General features: G+C 43.4%; 2 protein-coding genes across 3 annotated transcripts in view; one reads left to right on the forward strand and one right to left on the reverse strand.

The window, feature by feature from the left end:
• Positions 1-243: 243 nt before the first annotated feature.
• On the reverse strand, positions 244-4,357 carry Slc7a4 (solute carrier family 7 member 4). 2 transcript variants are annotated; one of them, XM_015500369.2, is made up of 5 exons: positions 4,296-4,357; positions 2,609-3,630; positions 1,343-1,983; positions 960-1,068; positions 244-857 (listed from the first exon to the last, which is right to left on the reverse strand). In XM_015500369.2, exons 2-5 carry the CDS (start codon positions 3,588-3,590, stop codon positions 682-684), a joined length of 1,908 nt encoding a protein of 635 aa, XP_015355855.1. In that variant the 5' UTR covers positions 3,591-3,630; positions 4,296-4,357; the 3' UTR covers positions 244-681. The 2 variants fall into 2 exon arrangements, with proteins under 2 accessions (XP_015355855.1, XP_048641054.1); XM_048785097.1 differs by having other exon boundaries at positions 244-838; positions 4,296-4,355.
• A 36-nt stretch (positions 4,358-4,393) lies between these two features.
• The window catches only part of LOC107154696 (tubulin alpha-3 chain), a 29,853-nt gene continuing 17,797 nt past the window's right edge, over positions 4,394-16,449 (forward strand). Inside the window, exon 1 of the mRNA XM_015500370.2 lies at positions 4,394-4,569. The gene's annotated coding sequence lies outside the window, so the exon portion shown is untranslated. The remainder of the gene's footprint in view (positions 4,570-16,449) is intronic.

The following is a 16,449-nucleotide window of genomic DNA, read 5'->3' on the forward strand; positions in this document are numbered from 1 at the left end:
GGGAGCCCTGAAAAACCAAGAGAACTCTGGAACCCCACTGCCTTTTCTAGGCAACCTCTTTGAGGCCCAGGCTCTGCTCCTTGATCTATCTGCCAGAGGATAAGTGGGGAATATTCTTGCCCGTTTGACCCCTATATGTCTGGTGTATGTTGCTTCCCTCTAAGTCAGGTAGGGAGTACTGGCCTGAGGGAGAATCCCTGAACCCAGGCCTGGCTGTGCCCCTGATTCAAGGTGGTCCCAAGGTAACCTTTGTAGAAGTTTCAGTCTTTATTATGGATTTGGAACAATTGCCCGATTCCCAAAGGTAGGTGAGGACTCAGTATCACAGAGAATTCCACAGTGGACATAGTGGCTAACCATATGGCTGGCTGAACAGTTATTATTATGAATTCCTGGGGCTGCGACCTCTTCCCTGCCCACCCTACCTACCCACCCAAATAGCTGGAATTGATCAGAAACAGGAAGGTGCTGAGCAAGGAGTTCACTGCACCAACACTGGCCAAGACCCATTATCTGAAGACCAGAGAAATTTAGTATCTGGATTAGGGTCCTTAAGTCCTGAGAACCACCAGAGCCTACAAACCCAAGGTGTCCTGAACAGAAGCAGCTCCCAGCTCCTCTGGCCTCTTGAGGAGATGGAGAGAGCAAAACAATCATGAGTTAGCCTCACAGACTGGTTGGCTACTCCATGCAACCAGGCTCCTCAGCTGGTGGCTGGCTAGTGGGCTGCACAGCCTGCACTGTCTCTTCTAGGCTGCTGCTGGAGAATACCACATATCGTGTGGTGGTCAGCTCTGGTGGCTCCTGCTGGTTCGCTTTGCTGTGCCAAATGCCATAGCCGAAATACACAGCGAGTCCTGCAAGGTTGAAAAGAGCCTGAGGGATAGGACCCAGCCCTACCTGCCTTCTTTGTCCTCCCACTGTAGCACACTAGGTGTCCTAGCCTTGCCCCCACTCACCAATCAGCAGCCAGATGGAGAAGCGCAGCCAGGTCAGGTAGCTCAGCTTCAACATGAGGCAGATATTGAGGAGAATGCTCAGGGCTGGAGTCAAAGGCACCAAGGGGATCTGAGGGCATAAGGACAAGGCTGAGATGGACATTAGGAAAGACCTGCCAGCCCCGAGCCTGACTTCACAGAAATTTCATAGAGCCTCCATCTGTCTCTGGAAATTTTGGAGAGAATGTACTCCCTCACCATGAGGAAAGATGAATAAAGTGAGGATGGATGGATTGGCCTCCCCCAACCTCATGAGCCCTTGTTCATTATGGAATGGCAGAAAAAGAAGGGGCAAAGGGAGCTGGCTGGGGTAAGACTGAGCAGGTCTTGAATGGGGAAGGTACCTGAAAAGTGTCTTGCTGTTGCTGTTGCTGGTGAGCCCCCAGGACCAGAAGGCAAAGCAGAAACACAACACTGCTAATCAGGAGCAGCAAGATGTAGCCCCACCGTGGGAGGTGCAAGGCCGAGTCTCCGAAGACTAGCACACAGCCCAGGGTGATGGCTGAGATCACCAGGATGCTAAGTGCCCAAGTCACAGCAGCTCCAGGGTTACATCCATCAAGGAATCCCAGGTAGGGCCTCAGGGCTGGTCGAAGCTGCCCAGGCTCAGAAATTGAGGTTTGCACAGCACCTACTAGCTGTATGTGGTCTGAGAAAGAATCATACTTCTTGGCTGCAGGGCCAGGGCTGGCTGGGCCTGGGGAGCTGTGTGGAGAAACCTTCTGAAAACGTAGAATAATGATGCTGGTGGCCACAAAGGTGTAGGCCAATAGAGTGCCAATGGACAGGAACTGGACCAGCGCCTCAAGGTCCAGCAGCAGTGCCAGGAGAGCCATAAGGACACCAAACACCAAGATGCCCACCACGGGCACCTGTGTCCGGGGGTGCACTCGGGCAAACACCTGGAAGAAGAGCCCATCTGCAGCCATGGCATAGACGATACGCGGCAGGGAGAAGAGGTTGCTGAGTAGAACGGTGTTCATGGCTGTAGCAGAGGGTAGGGCAATGGTCATCATGATAGTTAAACCTATCAGGGGTCACTGTTGGGGTCTGGGGCCTAGGTGGTTCCTTGGAGACACAGGGATGAGATTGTCTGGGCTTTTAGTATGAATGTGTATGAAGTACAAGATTATCATTCCCCCACTCCAGGAATGGGGCACTCCAATTTAAGTCATAGGCCCACTGGAGAACCTGATAAAAACTGAGCCCCGTTGCCCAGGAGAAGGCTTGTAAGTACATGCCCAGAATTGACATTCTATGTACAATTTGGGGGGAGGAGCCCCATAGGAGGAGTCCTTCCAACAAGCCTAGGTGAAAGTCTCCAATAATTAGCACTTTCCCAGGCCCATTATGCAACTGGTAAGACTGAGGCATGGGTGGAGATTTTATTTTCTTTTTTAAAAATATTTGTTCTTAAGTTTTAGGTGGACACAATATCTTCATTTTACATTTATGTGGTGCTGAGAATCGAACCCAGTGCTTCGTGCATGCTAGGCGAGCACTCTACCACTGAGTCACAACCCCAGCCCCAAGGTGGAGATTTTCTAAGAGGCTCAGGACAGGACCCCACTGCCCTGTTCTCTCCCACCTTGCCCAGAAGGACCCCTTACCGCAGATGGAGCCAGCTGCCACGATGAAGCCAGCCCAGCTGTAGCCCCGCCGGTAGAAGGCATCAGCAAGTGCTGAGTCAGGGTCTAGACTGTGCCAGGGCACCATGAGGGTTAGTACGGTGGAGACGAGGATATAGGCACCAGCTGCCAGGCCAAGGGAGATGGCAATGGCCATGGGCACAGCCCGCCGTGGGTTCTGGGCTTCCTCACTGGAGGCAGCAATGACATCAAAGCCCACAAAAGCATAGAAGCAGGTAGCAGTTCCTGCCATGATACCAGAGAAGCCAAAGGGTGCAAAGCCACCCTCCTCAGCACTCCAGTTGTGGGGGTGTGCAAGGATGAAGCCCAGGATGATGATGAAGATAATTACCATCAGGCTGATGGCTGAGAAGGTATGATTGAGCCAGGAGGAGACACGGACTCCACAGGAGACAAAAGCAGAAGCTAGAAGTATGATGCCAGCAGCCAGGAAATCTGGGTAGCGGGCCAGGAAGGGCACCTGCCAGACACCCACTTGAGACTCAGTGAAGTTGCGAATGCCATGGCTAAAGATGGCATCCAGATAGCCACTCCAGGCACGGGCCACAGCAGCACCCCCAATAAGGTATTCTAGGAGCACATTCCAGCCTATGAGGAAGGCCCACACCTCGCCCATGGACACATAGGTGAATAGGTATGCAGAGCCTGTGCGGGGTACACGTGCTCCAAATTCTGCATAGCATAGGGCTGCCAGCAGGGAGGCCACAGCAGCCACACCAAAGGACAAGAGTACAGCAGGACCAGCCATATTCTTGGCCACGGTACCCGTGAGCACATAGAGGCCTGAGCCTACCATGCCACCCACACCCAGCAGGGTCAGGTCCAAGGTGGACAGGCAGCGCTGCAGAGACGTCTCCATGCTGGAATCCTCCAGAGGCTTCAGTCGATTCAGCTTCTGGCAGAAGTGTGCCAAGCTAGCAGCACTGTGCAGTCCCCAGGCCATAATGGGTAGTTAAGAGGTGCACCAAACTAGCCACTGGAATCTAGTAGGGTCAGACAGAGGGAAATGACAAGTTGTTCAGCCAGGTACTAGCCAACCTTCAGTTCCTTCTGTACTGCCTCTCCCCAGTGCTCTTCTTATCTTAGCTCTGGAGACCTAGGACACCTGCATCATGGGCTTGCTGGAGGGTTGGGATGGGACAGGAGTCAGGCCAGAGGACAGGAGGTTACAAGGAAGCCTGGAGGTCCTGTCTGCCTTTAGGGCAGTGGAGGGGATAAGGCAAAGCCCCACATGGGTACCAGTTAGGTAGTCCTGAGGGTAGGGAAAGCCAGAGTCTGGGAAGAGCTCTGTGGTCTGAGATCCAAGAGCAAGGTGAAATGGGAGGCTTCCTGGGAGCTGGGCCAGGAAGTCGAGACCCGGAACAGGAGCAGCTGTGCAACCGGGGACGGGGCTCAAGTGACCACCTGGCCTCAAAGAATGGCAATCACCCCCCACTGGGCAGGCCAGAATATCAGCGGCTGTGAAGCTGGGGCTCCCTGGGCCCTGAGCTCCGGATCCGGAGCTAAGACCCGGTGCACCTGCTGGCGCTCTGACACTCGCGGCTGCCGCCACCGCCCCAGCCAGCTGCGCGAGACCCTGTGCCCAGAAATCAGAGCTTTCAGCTGCTCTCCGCCCGAGCCCATCCGCGCAAGACCCGATGCAACCCACCTGCTGTCGCCACCACAGCCACCGCTCTGAGCTCTGTGCCCGCCCCTCTTGCTAACTCCGCCTGCGCGCAGGGCTCTCCCCCGCCCCCAGGCGCTGGATTCTACCAGCAGCTCTGCCACTCGCACTCCCTGGAGGACCCAGCACCGGGCTTTACCTGCTATTACACACCCAAATAGCCCACCCTACCTACACATCACATGATCAAGACCAGAGCTCACTGGGTTCTAGAGTATCTCTATCACTGACACACAGAGGAGGAATTCCAAGTCACCAGGTAAGTGACTAGCCGCCTTCACTGAGGGCCAAGTGACGTCCCTGGGTAAGAATTCTACCCTGCTTCCACTGTACCTGATACCATCCTTGATCATTCATCCCAAAACATTTACTCCATCCAGCTGGGCATCATCCAAGCCCCCCGACACAAGATGATGTTTGGTCTGCATCTTTGGGCACTGTGAGATGTGGTTATGGGTCTGGCTGAGGGGCCCTGACCTCTCAACTACAATGGGATGGCAGGAAGTCACCCCCCATGTTTTGACAGGAGAGTGCAGCCTTTTGGGAGTGTTCTATAAATTAGCAAAATTCACACTGGGTGCTCTGAGCCTCCAGCTACAGATAATGTCCTATAAGTAGGCAAGCATTCTCCAGAGGCAATAGGCAGTCCTCCATTGGGGGTACCCCTAGAACCCCTCAGATGCCAATAGCAGCCTCTCCTCATCTAGGAGCACCTGGCAGTTTTTGAAGAACCATGGGGGACCATAATGGCAACTCCCCCACTCAAGAGTACTTCATACCATTCTCCACACCATGAGGAAATCCATGTGTGTTACCATCAGACTCCCCTCAGGTTAATTTATTCTTGGAGCCAAGAGGTCTTTTTCTGTTTTCACTCATTTCTTTGAAAATGAAAAAAGTTAATCCCAGCCTCTTGGAAGGCTGAAGTATGAGGATCGAAAGTTCAAGGCCAGCCTGGGCAAGTTAGAAGACCCTGTCACAAAATATTAAAAGGGCAGCTGGGGTTCCTGGTGTGGTGGTGCACACCTGTAATCAGTGACTAGGGAGGCTGAGGAAGGAGGATAGCAAGTTCAAAGCCAGACTCAACAACTTAGGGAAACCCTATCTTTGGAAAAAAAAAAAAGGTGGGGATGTAGCATAGTGGTAGAGTATTCCTGGGTTCAATCTTCAGTACAAAAAAAGGAAGGAAAATAAAAAGAAAGAGAAAAAGTTAGTGTAATAAGGTATTTACTTGTTCCCAGCAAAATGATAACAACCCAGCCAAACCAAACAGAACCAAAGCAGGCATCTGCTCCCCACAAAAACTTTATATGTGTTTTCAGGTTGGATCTTAGCCTGCTGCCTGTATAGCCTGGTAGACTAGTGACAGGATAGTGGACTCCCAGACAAGGTGACACCCCTTGGAACACTCTGCTTTAGCAAACCCCCTTGGTCTATTCAAATATTTGCTGATTCTATTGTCCTGAGGAACTGTTCAGATAGGCTCCCACTTCCTGTCTGATATCTCCTTTAACCCACTGCCATAATGCCTAAACTTAACTGAGCAGATGTCCCTTGTCCTGAAATGCCTCCACTTAAGTCTAGAAAAGTGTATTTCAGAACAAGAGACTTGAAAACTTTATAATGGAAGTTCCCCCAAGGTTTACTAACAACCATGTTAAAGCTGGAATGCAGTTTTTGAGCAGTTTAACCACTGAGCCACATCCCCAGCCCTATTTTGTATTTTATTTAGAGACAGGGTCTCACTGAATTGCATAGCACCTCAGTTTTGCTGAGGCTGGCTTTGATCCTCCTATCTCAGCCTCCCAAGCCTCTAGGATTACAAGCGTGCGCCTGGCCCTCAGCTTTTTTTAATATTTTACTTAGGGCCTTGCTAACCTGCTAAGTCTGGCTTTGAACTCGCGATCCTCATGCCTGAGCCTCCAAAGCCTCTGGGATTATAGGCATGGGCCACAACGCTCGGCTCAATTAGATTTATATACACTAGCAATGAACTATTCCAAAATGAAATTAAGAAAACAAATTTGTTCATATTACACTAAAAAGAATAAGATACCTAGAATAAATTTATTTACAAAAATACTAAGATATGCTGGGCACAGTGGTGCACACCTCTAATCCCAGCTACTTGAGAAGCTGAGGCAGCAGGATTGCAAGTTCAAGGCCAGCTTCTGCAAATTTAGCAATAAACTGTCTCAAAATATAAATAGGGATATAGTTTAGTGGCAAAGTGCCCCTGGGTTTAATCTTAAGCATCAGTGGGGGAAAAAAAACTAATAAATTTAACTAAATGTAAAATATGTACATTGGAAATTGTTAAATATTGTTAAATTAAAGACAGCCTAAAAAATGGATGTTCCATGTTCATAGAATGGAAGACTCTTCTTTGACGACCTTTTTTTCCTTTTTTTCATTTTGTTTTTTCATTAGGCAAGTGTTGTGCCACTGAACCACATTCCCAGCACAAGTGTCAGACTTTGAATTGTTAAAATGGCAGTATTCTCCCAAATTAGTCCATGGCTCAGTGAAATTCCTATCAAAATCCCAACTGCCTATTTTGCAGAAATTATTAACCTGATCCCAAAGTTCATATTGAAATGCAATGGACCCAAAATAGCCAAAACATTTTTGAAAAAGAACAAAATTGGGGCTGGTGCTTGCCTAGCATGTGTGAGGCCCTGGGTTCAATCCTCAGCACCACAAGAAAATAAATAAATAAAATAAAAGGTATTGTGTCCAACTTAAAAAAAAAAGAACAAAATTGGAGGATTCACAATTCTTAGTTTCTAAATTGTCTACAAAGTTATAGTCATCAAGACTGTGGTATTGATATATGGGTAGACAAAAATTAATGGAATATGATTGAGAATCTAGAAATAAATCCTTAGGTTTATGAACAGTTGATTTTTTTTTTTAGAGAGAGAGAGAATTTTTTTTAATATTTATTTTTTAGTTTTCGGCAGACACAACATCTTTGTTTTGTATGTGGTGCTGAGGATCAAACCCGGGCCGCACACATGCCAGGCGAGCGTGCTACCGCTTGAGCGACATCCCCAGTCCCAATAGTTGATTTTTTAAAAAATATTTATTTACTTTTTAGTTGTAGTTGGACACAATATCTTTATTTTATTTATTTATTTTTATATGGTGCTGAGGATCGAACCCAGGGCTTCACACGTGCTAGGCAAGTGCTCTACCACTGAGCCATAACCCCAGCCCAACAGTTGATTTTTTTTAAAATAGGTTTTATTTATCAGAGACATTTTAGTCTCATAGTAATACTGAGTAGAAAGTACAGAGAGTTCCCATATACTCCCTGTCCCCAGATACACAATTTTTTCCACTATTGATTTCCAGCACCAGAGTGGTACGCTTGTTACAATTGGTGAACTTACATTGACACATTAATAAAAGTCCAAAGTCCATACCTCATATTAGGGTTCATTCCTGGTGTTTCACATTCTATGGATTTAGACAAATGTATAACAACATCCATATATAATTATTGTATCATGCAGAATAGTTTCACTCCCCTAAAAGTTCTCTGTGATCTACCTATTCATCCTTCCTTCCCCTCAATCCCTGGGAACACCTAATCATTTTTATTGTCTCCATAGTTTTGGGGCTAGGGTTGTGGCTCAGTGGTAGAGCGTTTGCCTAACATGTGAGGCACTGGGTTCTGTTCTCAGCACTGTATATAAATAAATAAACAAATAAAGGTCCACAGTTTTGCCCTTCCCAGGGTGTCATATAGTTGGAATTATACAGCATGTAACTTTTTCAGATTGTCTTTTTTTTTGGGGGGGGTATTAGGGATTGAACTCAGGGCACTTGACTGCTGATCCACATCCCCAGCTTTGTTTTGTATTTTATTTAGAGACAGGGTCACACTGAGTTGCCTAGCACCTTGCTTTTTTCTGAGGCTGGCTTTGAACTCTCGATTCTCCTGTCTCAGCCTCCCCAGCTGCTGGGATTATAGGCATGTGCCACCATGCCTGGCTTCACATTGGCTTTTTTTACCCCACTTAGTAACAGGCATTTAAAATTCCTCCATGCCGGGCTGGGGATGTGGCTCAAGCGGTAGCGCGCTCGTCTGGCATGCATGCGCCCAGGTTCGATCCTCAGCACCACATACAAATAAAGATGTTGTGTCTGCTGAAAAAACTAAAATATAAATATTATAAAAAAAAATATTAAAAAATATTCTCTCTGTCTCTTTAAAAAGAAAAATTCCTTCATGCCATAAGGCACAGTGGCACACATGTGTAATCCCCCAAATTGGGAGGCTGAGAGGCTGAGATGGGAGGATCCAAAGTTCAAGGCCAGGGCCTGGGGCTGGGGCTCAGTGGTAGAGCCAAGGCTCTGGGTTCAATCCTTAGTACCACATAAAAATAAATAAATAAATAAATAAAATAAAGGTATTGTGTCCAACTACAACTAAATAAGTTCAAGGCCAGCAACAACAACCCTGTTTCAAAATAAAAAATAAAAAGGACTGGGTGCTGAGCATGGTGGTGCACACCTGTAATCACAGCTGCTCGAAAGGGAGGCCGAGGCAGGAGGATCACAAGTTCAAAACCCGCCTCAGCAAAATCAAGGTGCTAAGCAACTCAGTGAGACCCTGTCTCTAAATAAAATACAAAACAGGGCTGGGGATGTGACTCAGTGGTTGAATGCCCCCTGAGTTCAATCCCTGGTACAAAAAAAAAAGTCTTTCATGCCTTTTTATAGCTTGATAGTTCATTTCTATATAATATTGACTAATATTTAATGATCTGGATGTACTATAATTTATTTACCCATTCACCTACTGAAGGACATATTCAATTGTCTTCAGGTTTTGACAATTATGAATAATGCTGCTATAAACATTCATGTGCAGGCTTTTGTGTGGACATGTTTTCAACTAATTTGGATGAATAACAAGAATGATTGCTAGATTTATATTGAGAACATGTTTAGTGCTGGGGTTGTGGCTCAGTAGTAGAGTGCTCACCTGGCACGTGTGAGGCACTGGGTTTGATCCTCAGCACCACATAAAAATATATACAAATGAAATACAAATAAAATACTCTTTTTTAAAAAAAAGAGTATGCTTAATTTTCTTTTTTTATATATTTATTTTTTAGTTTTTTAGGTGGACACGACATCTTTATTTTATTTTTATGTGGTGCTAAGAATCGAACCCAGTGCCTCATCCATGCTAGGCGAGTGCGCTACCACTTGAGCCACATCCCCAGCCCAAGTATGCTTAATTTCTAAGAAACTACCAAAATGGCCTGGCTGTATTATTACATCTCAGTGATTGAAAAATACTAAATATGAAAAATGTATAGCTCATGAAAATTAATCAAATGCAGTTTTAGTTATTATTAAAATTGCTTTCCAGAATATCAAATCTGTTCCAGGCTTTTGAAACAAACCAGAGGAAAGGCAGTGAATAAAAACAAAACAAGAAAAAAAAAAAAAAAAAGAAACTACCAAAATGTCTTCCACAGTGTCTGTACCACCTTGCATTGCCACCACCAATGAGTTCCGGTTGCTCCATGTCCACACCAGCATTTGGTATTATCAGTGTTCTGGATTTTGGTCATTCTTGTAGGCATATGGTATATGATAGCATCTCATTATTGTTTTATTTTGCATTTTCCTAATGAAATGTAGTGTTGAGCATCTTTTCATATGTTTATTTGCTACTGTGTGTGTTCTTTGGTGAGACGTCTATTCGGATCTTTTGTTTTTGCTCAATTTATAATGGTTGTTCATTTATTTTTCTTCTCTCCTTTCCCCCCTTCCTTCCTTCCTACCTTCCTTCCTTCCCTCCCTTTCTCTTTCTCTCCTCTCTCTCTCTCTTTCTATGTGCTGCTGGGGATTAAACCCAGGGGTATTCAAGCACTGTGCTACATCCCCAGCATTTTTTGTTCGTTTGTGTTTTGAAACAAGTACTCTCCAAGTTACCCAAGCTGGGCTCAAACTTCTGATCCTCCTGTTTCAGCTTTCCAAATTGCTGAGATTACAGAAGTATGCCACCATGCCTGGCTTGATAGGTTGTTCATTTTCTTGCTGTCAAGTTTGAAGAATTCTTTGTATATTCTTTGTATATTTTGGATAATAGTCCTTTATCAGATGTGACTTTTGCAAATATTTTCTCCCAGTCTGTGGCTTGCCTTCTCATTCTCTTGATGGACAATTGATTTTTTTTTTTATTTGTACCGAGGATTGAACTCAGGGGCACTGGACCACTGAGCCACATCCCCAGCCCTATTTTGCATTTTACTTAGAGACAGGGTCTCACTGAGTTGCTTTAGCACCTCAATTTTGCTGAGACTGGCTTTGAACTCATGATCCTCCTGCCTCAGCCTCCCAAGCTGCTGAGATTATAGCGTGCACCACCATGTCTGGCTTGGACAATTGATTTTTTAAAATATTTTTTAGTTGTAGATGGACACAATGCCTTTATTTTGTTTATTTATTTTTATGTGGTGCTGGGGACTAAACCCAGTGCCTTACATGTGCTAGGCAAGTGCTCTCCCACTGAGCTACACCCTCAGCCCTGACAATTGATTTTTTAAAAATTTATTTAGTTGTAGATGGATACAATACATTTATTATTTATTTATTCATTGTTATGTGGTACTGAGGATTAAACCTAGTGCCTCACACATGCTAGGCAAGCACTCTACCACTGAGCCACAACCACAGCCCCCCATCCCCCAACATTTTTTTTTCTTTTTTTCAGTACCGGGATTGAATTCAGGGGCACACATCCCAAGCCCTATTTTGTATTTCATTTAGAGATAGGGTCTCACTAAGTTGCTTAGCACCTTGCTTTTGCTGAGGCTGGCTTTGGATTCATGATCCTCCTGCCTCAGCCTCCCAAGCTGCTGAGATTATAGCGTGCACCACCATGTCTGGCTTGGACAATTGATTTTTTAAAATNAAAGAACTCAAATTAAGCAACAAAAAGATAAACAGTACAATTTAAAAGTGGGTAAAGGATCTGAAGGAAACATTTCTCCCAAGAAAATATTCAAATATCTAATAAGCATAGAAAAACTCTTGACATCATTAGTTATTAGGGAAACACAAATCTCCCACAATGACACACCACTTAGTAGTGAATATTAAGATAGCTAGAGTAACAAAGTCAGATAATAAGTGTTGGAGACAAAATGGAATTGTTGGAAACTTCATACTCTACTGAGGGGAATGCAGCTGTTTTGGAAAGTTGGGTAGTTCTTCAAATTTTTAAACATTAAGGTTCTTTATTATACAGTCATTTGCTTCCAGGGATGTATATCCAAGAGAAGTGAAAATACATGTCCATACAAAACTTGTATGCAAATTTTCATAGCACTGTTAGTCATAATGCATAAAAACTCATTCTATGGTTTGGATAATTCTCCCCCAAAGGTTCATATGTTAACTGCTTGGTAAAACTGGGCACAGTGGCATACACCTGTAATCTGGTCAACTTGGGACTGAGGCAGGAAGAACTCAAGTTCAAGGCCAGCCTGGGCAGCTGAGCAATACCTTGTCTCAAAATAAAAATAAAAAGGGCTGGGAGTATAGCTCAGTGGTAGAACACTTTCCTAGCATGCATGAGGCCCTTATCTTCTATCCCAAGAACTGCAAGGAAATAAATAAATAAATACACAAATAAATAGCTATTTCTATGGTCTTTATATTTGTCTCCTTTTGGTCCTTTCTTCTGCATGAAAATTCCAATTCCTTTACATTAATACTTCAAGTAACTAAGCGAAGTGGTGCTTTTCTTCTATGGAGCAAAACAATTAAAAATCTATCACTATAGCCTGTTGACTAGTTAAATTAAAAACACTTGAAAACATACTACAGTGACGCAGCCACAACAATGTTTATAGCAGCTCAATTTACAGTAGCCAAACTATGGAACCAACCTAGGTGCCCCTCAACAGATGAATGTATAAAGAAAATGTGGTATATATACACAATGGAATATTATTCCGCCATAAAGAAAAATGAAATTATGGCATTTGTCAGTAAATGGATGGAACTAGAGAATATCATGATAAGTGAAATAAGCCAGTCCCCCAAAACCAACCAGGCACAGCGGCACACACCTGTAATCCCAGTGGCTCGGAAGGATGAGGCAGGAGGATTGGGAGTTCAAAGCCCCTCAGCAACTTAATGAGGCACTAAGCAACTTGGTAAGACCCTGTCTCTAAATAAAATACAAAAATGGGCTGGGGATGTGAATCAGTTGTTAAGTGCCCCTGGGTTCAATCCCTGGTACCAAACAAACAAACAAACAAAAAAGCAACCAATGGCCAAATGTTCTCTCTGATATGCAGATGCTAACATATAATAAGGTAGGGGAGGAGAAAGAATGTAAATTCAGTGGATTAGACAAAGGGGAATGAAGGGAAGGAAGGGGAGATGGGAATAGGAAAAACAGTAGAATGAATCAGACATAACTTCCCTTTGCTCATATATGAATACACAGCCAGTGTAATTCCACATTATGTACAACCAGAATGGGATCATAATTAGAATGGGTTGTACTCCATGTATGTAGAATATGTCAAAATACACTCTACTGTCATATATGTCTAAAAAAAAAAGCATCTGAAAAAACAGAACGTGCAGGATAACCCTGACCTTCATGTTATTTCTTAGAAGCGGATTAAATTCCCATGTGAAAGATACAACATCCTTAACCTTGAGTTTGAGAAATTGAGATGAGAGAATTCTACCCAGACTTTGTTAAAAATAGCCCTATCTTTTAAGTATCCCCACATAATTGAGCTGCCTCTTCACAACTTACTATTCTTTGACCAATTCAGTATATAAGTAATTGCTTCTTTGAGTCTTCATTTTCATATGAGGGCTCCTGGGCCATGTAAAACTGGTATCAAATAATTTGGTACACTCTTCTCCTGTTAATCTGTCTTATGTCAATTTAATTCTCAGGCCCATAAGAGACCCCAAGAAGATGGAATTAGAGTTTTACTGTCCCTACAGTTTCTGGCAAGAGAATAGGATCCTAAAAGTCTGGGGTGTTCCCATTTGCTCTGGAGACTGCAGATAGGATCCTGGAAAAACTGCCAAAGCCAGAAGAAGGTAGAAATTCTTATCAAAGTTAGCACTACTGGAGTTCATTCTGGAATGCCTGATTGTGAGAGGAAGGTAAATTTTTTTCCTTGTCTTTTCCTTTCCAAATTAATTTTGCCAGGAAAAAAACATTTGTAAGAATGAACTCTTTGGGCTGGGGTTGTAGCCCAGTGGTAGAACAGCTTCCTAGCATGTGTGAGGCACTGGGTTCGATTCTTGGCACCTCATATAAATAACTAAAATAAAGATCCATTGACAATTGAAAAATATTTTTTAAAAGAATGAATTCTAATTTGGAGTGAACATCTTTATATACAGAGTTACGAAAACTTGTGCTGTAAATGAGTAATAATGAGTATAATACATTCCACTATTGTCATGTATGTAAAAAATAAATTTAAAAAGGAATGAATTTTTTTGAATTTTTGCTCTGTGAATTTGGTTCTGAGTACCCATTGCTTATTGATCCATAGCCTCCCAGGAATCCCCCTTGTTTCTTTTGTCTTTGTCTTCTGTGTGGTTTATATCATGAGCAGGAAAAGATAAGATTCTCCTTTTGTTTTATGTCTTGAGATCTTGACTTTGTGACCAAAACAGATAATCATTCTGGTCTTCACCAGCTAAGGGGTGCAGTTTGTCATGCTGGTACCAGGCAGCTAGCCAGCTGGAATCAGTAACACAAAGGATCTCTTTGTCCAAAGGTATCAGTTCTCAGGGGAGTTTGTCTTAATTATCTCCAATCTTCCTTGCCTTGTTAACAATGAGGGTCTTTGCTATCTAAGCCTATTTTGGAGGAGATTTTGAATCTTAAAACAGACTGCATCTTTTGCACTTTGAAATGCACTTGTGTCCATAGTTTGTTGAACCATAGAAGGCCTCTTGGTTTCAAGTCATAAAAAGACTCACAAAGTAAGTATATATTTGAAGATTTAGAGTTTTGTATCTAAAAGATTGTGGGGTTTTTTGTTTGTTTGTTTTTCTTTGTTTTTTTTTTCTTTTCTTTTTTTCTTTTTGCAGTGCTAGGCAAATGCTTTACCACTGAGCTACAACCCCATCCCACTTCCTTCCTTCCTCCTTCTCTGTCTCCCTTCCTCCTTCCCTCTTTTCCTGCTCTTTCTTTTCTTTTCAGTGCTGGGGATCAAACTCAGGATCTTGTACATGCCAGGCAAACATTTTACTACTCAGGTATATTCCCGGGCCCAAGTGCTTTCCCTCCCTCCCTCCCTCCCTCCCTTCCTTCCTTCCTTCCTTCCTTCCTTCCTCCCGCTTCCAAAAATCTATCCTCTTGGTACATATAGAAAGATCAAATTTTAAAAGGCACACAAAGGAATATATAATGGTTATGTGAGAAATAGAAAGTCTAGGGGTCCATTTTCAGAATATAGTATTCAGCCTTAATTAGGTCCAATTATAGTAGTTCTTCCCTTTTGCCTGCCCTAATTCTAAGATTAGCCAATTGTGTAGATTGTTCCATTGTGTTCTCCAATCAGGGTGAAGGGCAGTGAAGCATTAGGTATATAAACTAGGGGGATTGTGCACCCAGGAGGGTTTGCTAACCAGGTTCCTGTAACATACTATTCTGGCAGAAGTAAAGGTTTGCTTTACCCACCCGCTTTTGAGCACACGTTTGATTTCTTGGGGTATCTGGTTATTTCTAACAGTTAGCTTTATGAGTCCCTTAGCAAGATTAAAGAACAAAAATTAGATATAGAAGAAAAGTTTAAGTTTTTATCTATTATAAATTCTCCTATTATGCCCACCTTTGTTGCCCTTTACTTCTGATTGCTTGTCCTTAACCTCCCCAGAAGATCTTTTGAATATTTGGGCCCCTAGATCAAATGTCTTGTCAATATCTTGTCTTATCTCTTTAGCAAATTCCTTTCACTCCTAAAATTCCTCCCAATTTCTCTAAATATCCTTTAAACACCTAGATGCCTACTTTAGCTTCCTTTTCCCTGTAAAATTTACAGGAAGCATGCCAGCCTGAACTCCAGGCCCAAGATATACAAGTTATTTATGTAAATGCTGACAGCCAGAAGATAAGCCTGACAGACTCCAAGAACATGCAACCAAGTTTGCTTTTCTGTATCATACATATCCTCCTACTGCATGAGGTTCTGTAATCAAACTTCAGCACCTCTAATTCTTTCTGTATTTTTGGCCCAATCTCTCTCTCTCTCTCTCTCTCATTATACTATTTTAATTTAGACTTCTCTCTCTCTCTCTGTCTCTTTGTTCAAACTAAGATCTGTACTTGGTAAGCAAGCATGCTATCACTGAGTTACATCTCAAGTCCTTAATTTAGAATCTTTAAGAGGGAGAGCATCTCTTCAATGATTAGGAGTGATACAAAGTAGAAGTAACTAACCCCTGAGTTCAATCCCTGGTACCAAAAAAATATGTGAATAAAAAGTTGTTTCAGGGGGCTGGGGTTATGGCTCAGCAATAGACCACTTGCCTAACACATGTGAGATGCTGGGTTCGATCCTCTGCACCACATAAAAATAAATAAATAAAATGAAGGTATTGTGTCCAACTACAACCAAAAAAAAAAAAAATACACACACACACACACACAGAGAATGATTCAAATAAGATAGAACTGAAAAGATAAAAGTTGAAAAAATAGAAAGCAAAAGAGAAAGAGAGATTCTTTTGTGTGTGTGCTGCTGGGATTGTACCCAGGGCCTTGTGCATGCGAAGCAAGCACTCTACCAACTGAGCTATATCCCCACCCCCAAAAGAGAAGATCTGTATGTTCATGATGACTAAGTTCAATAAATTCATTATAAGAGTTATTTAAATGACCGAAGCTGGGCACAGTGGCCTGTAATTCTAGTGACTTGGGAGGCTGAGACAAGTTCCAGAGGATAGCAAGTTCAAGGTCAGCCTCAGCAATTTACTGAGCAATTTAGTGAGACCCTATCCCCCCAAAAAATATTTAAAAAGGTCTATGTGGCTGAGCATGCTGGGTTCAATTGATCATGTGACCAAACAAGAGTGGGTTGCATAGGGACTTAAGATTCTTATCAGCCTACTATACTAA

The sequence above is a fragment of the Marmota marmota genome, unplaced genomic scaffold (genome assembly GCF_001458135.2).
Source record: "Marmota marmota marmota unplaced genomic scaffold, marMar, whole genome shotgun sequence".
NCBI lineage: Eukaryota > Metazoa > Chordata > Mammalia > Rodentia > Sciuridae > Marmota > Marmota marmota.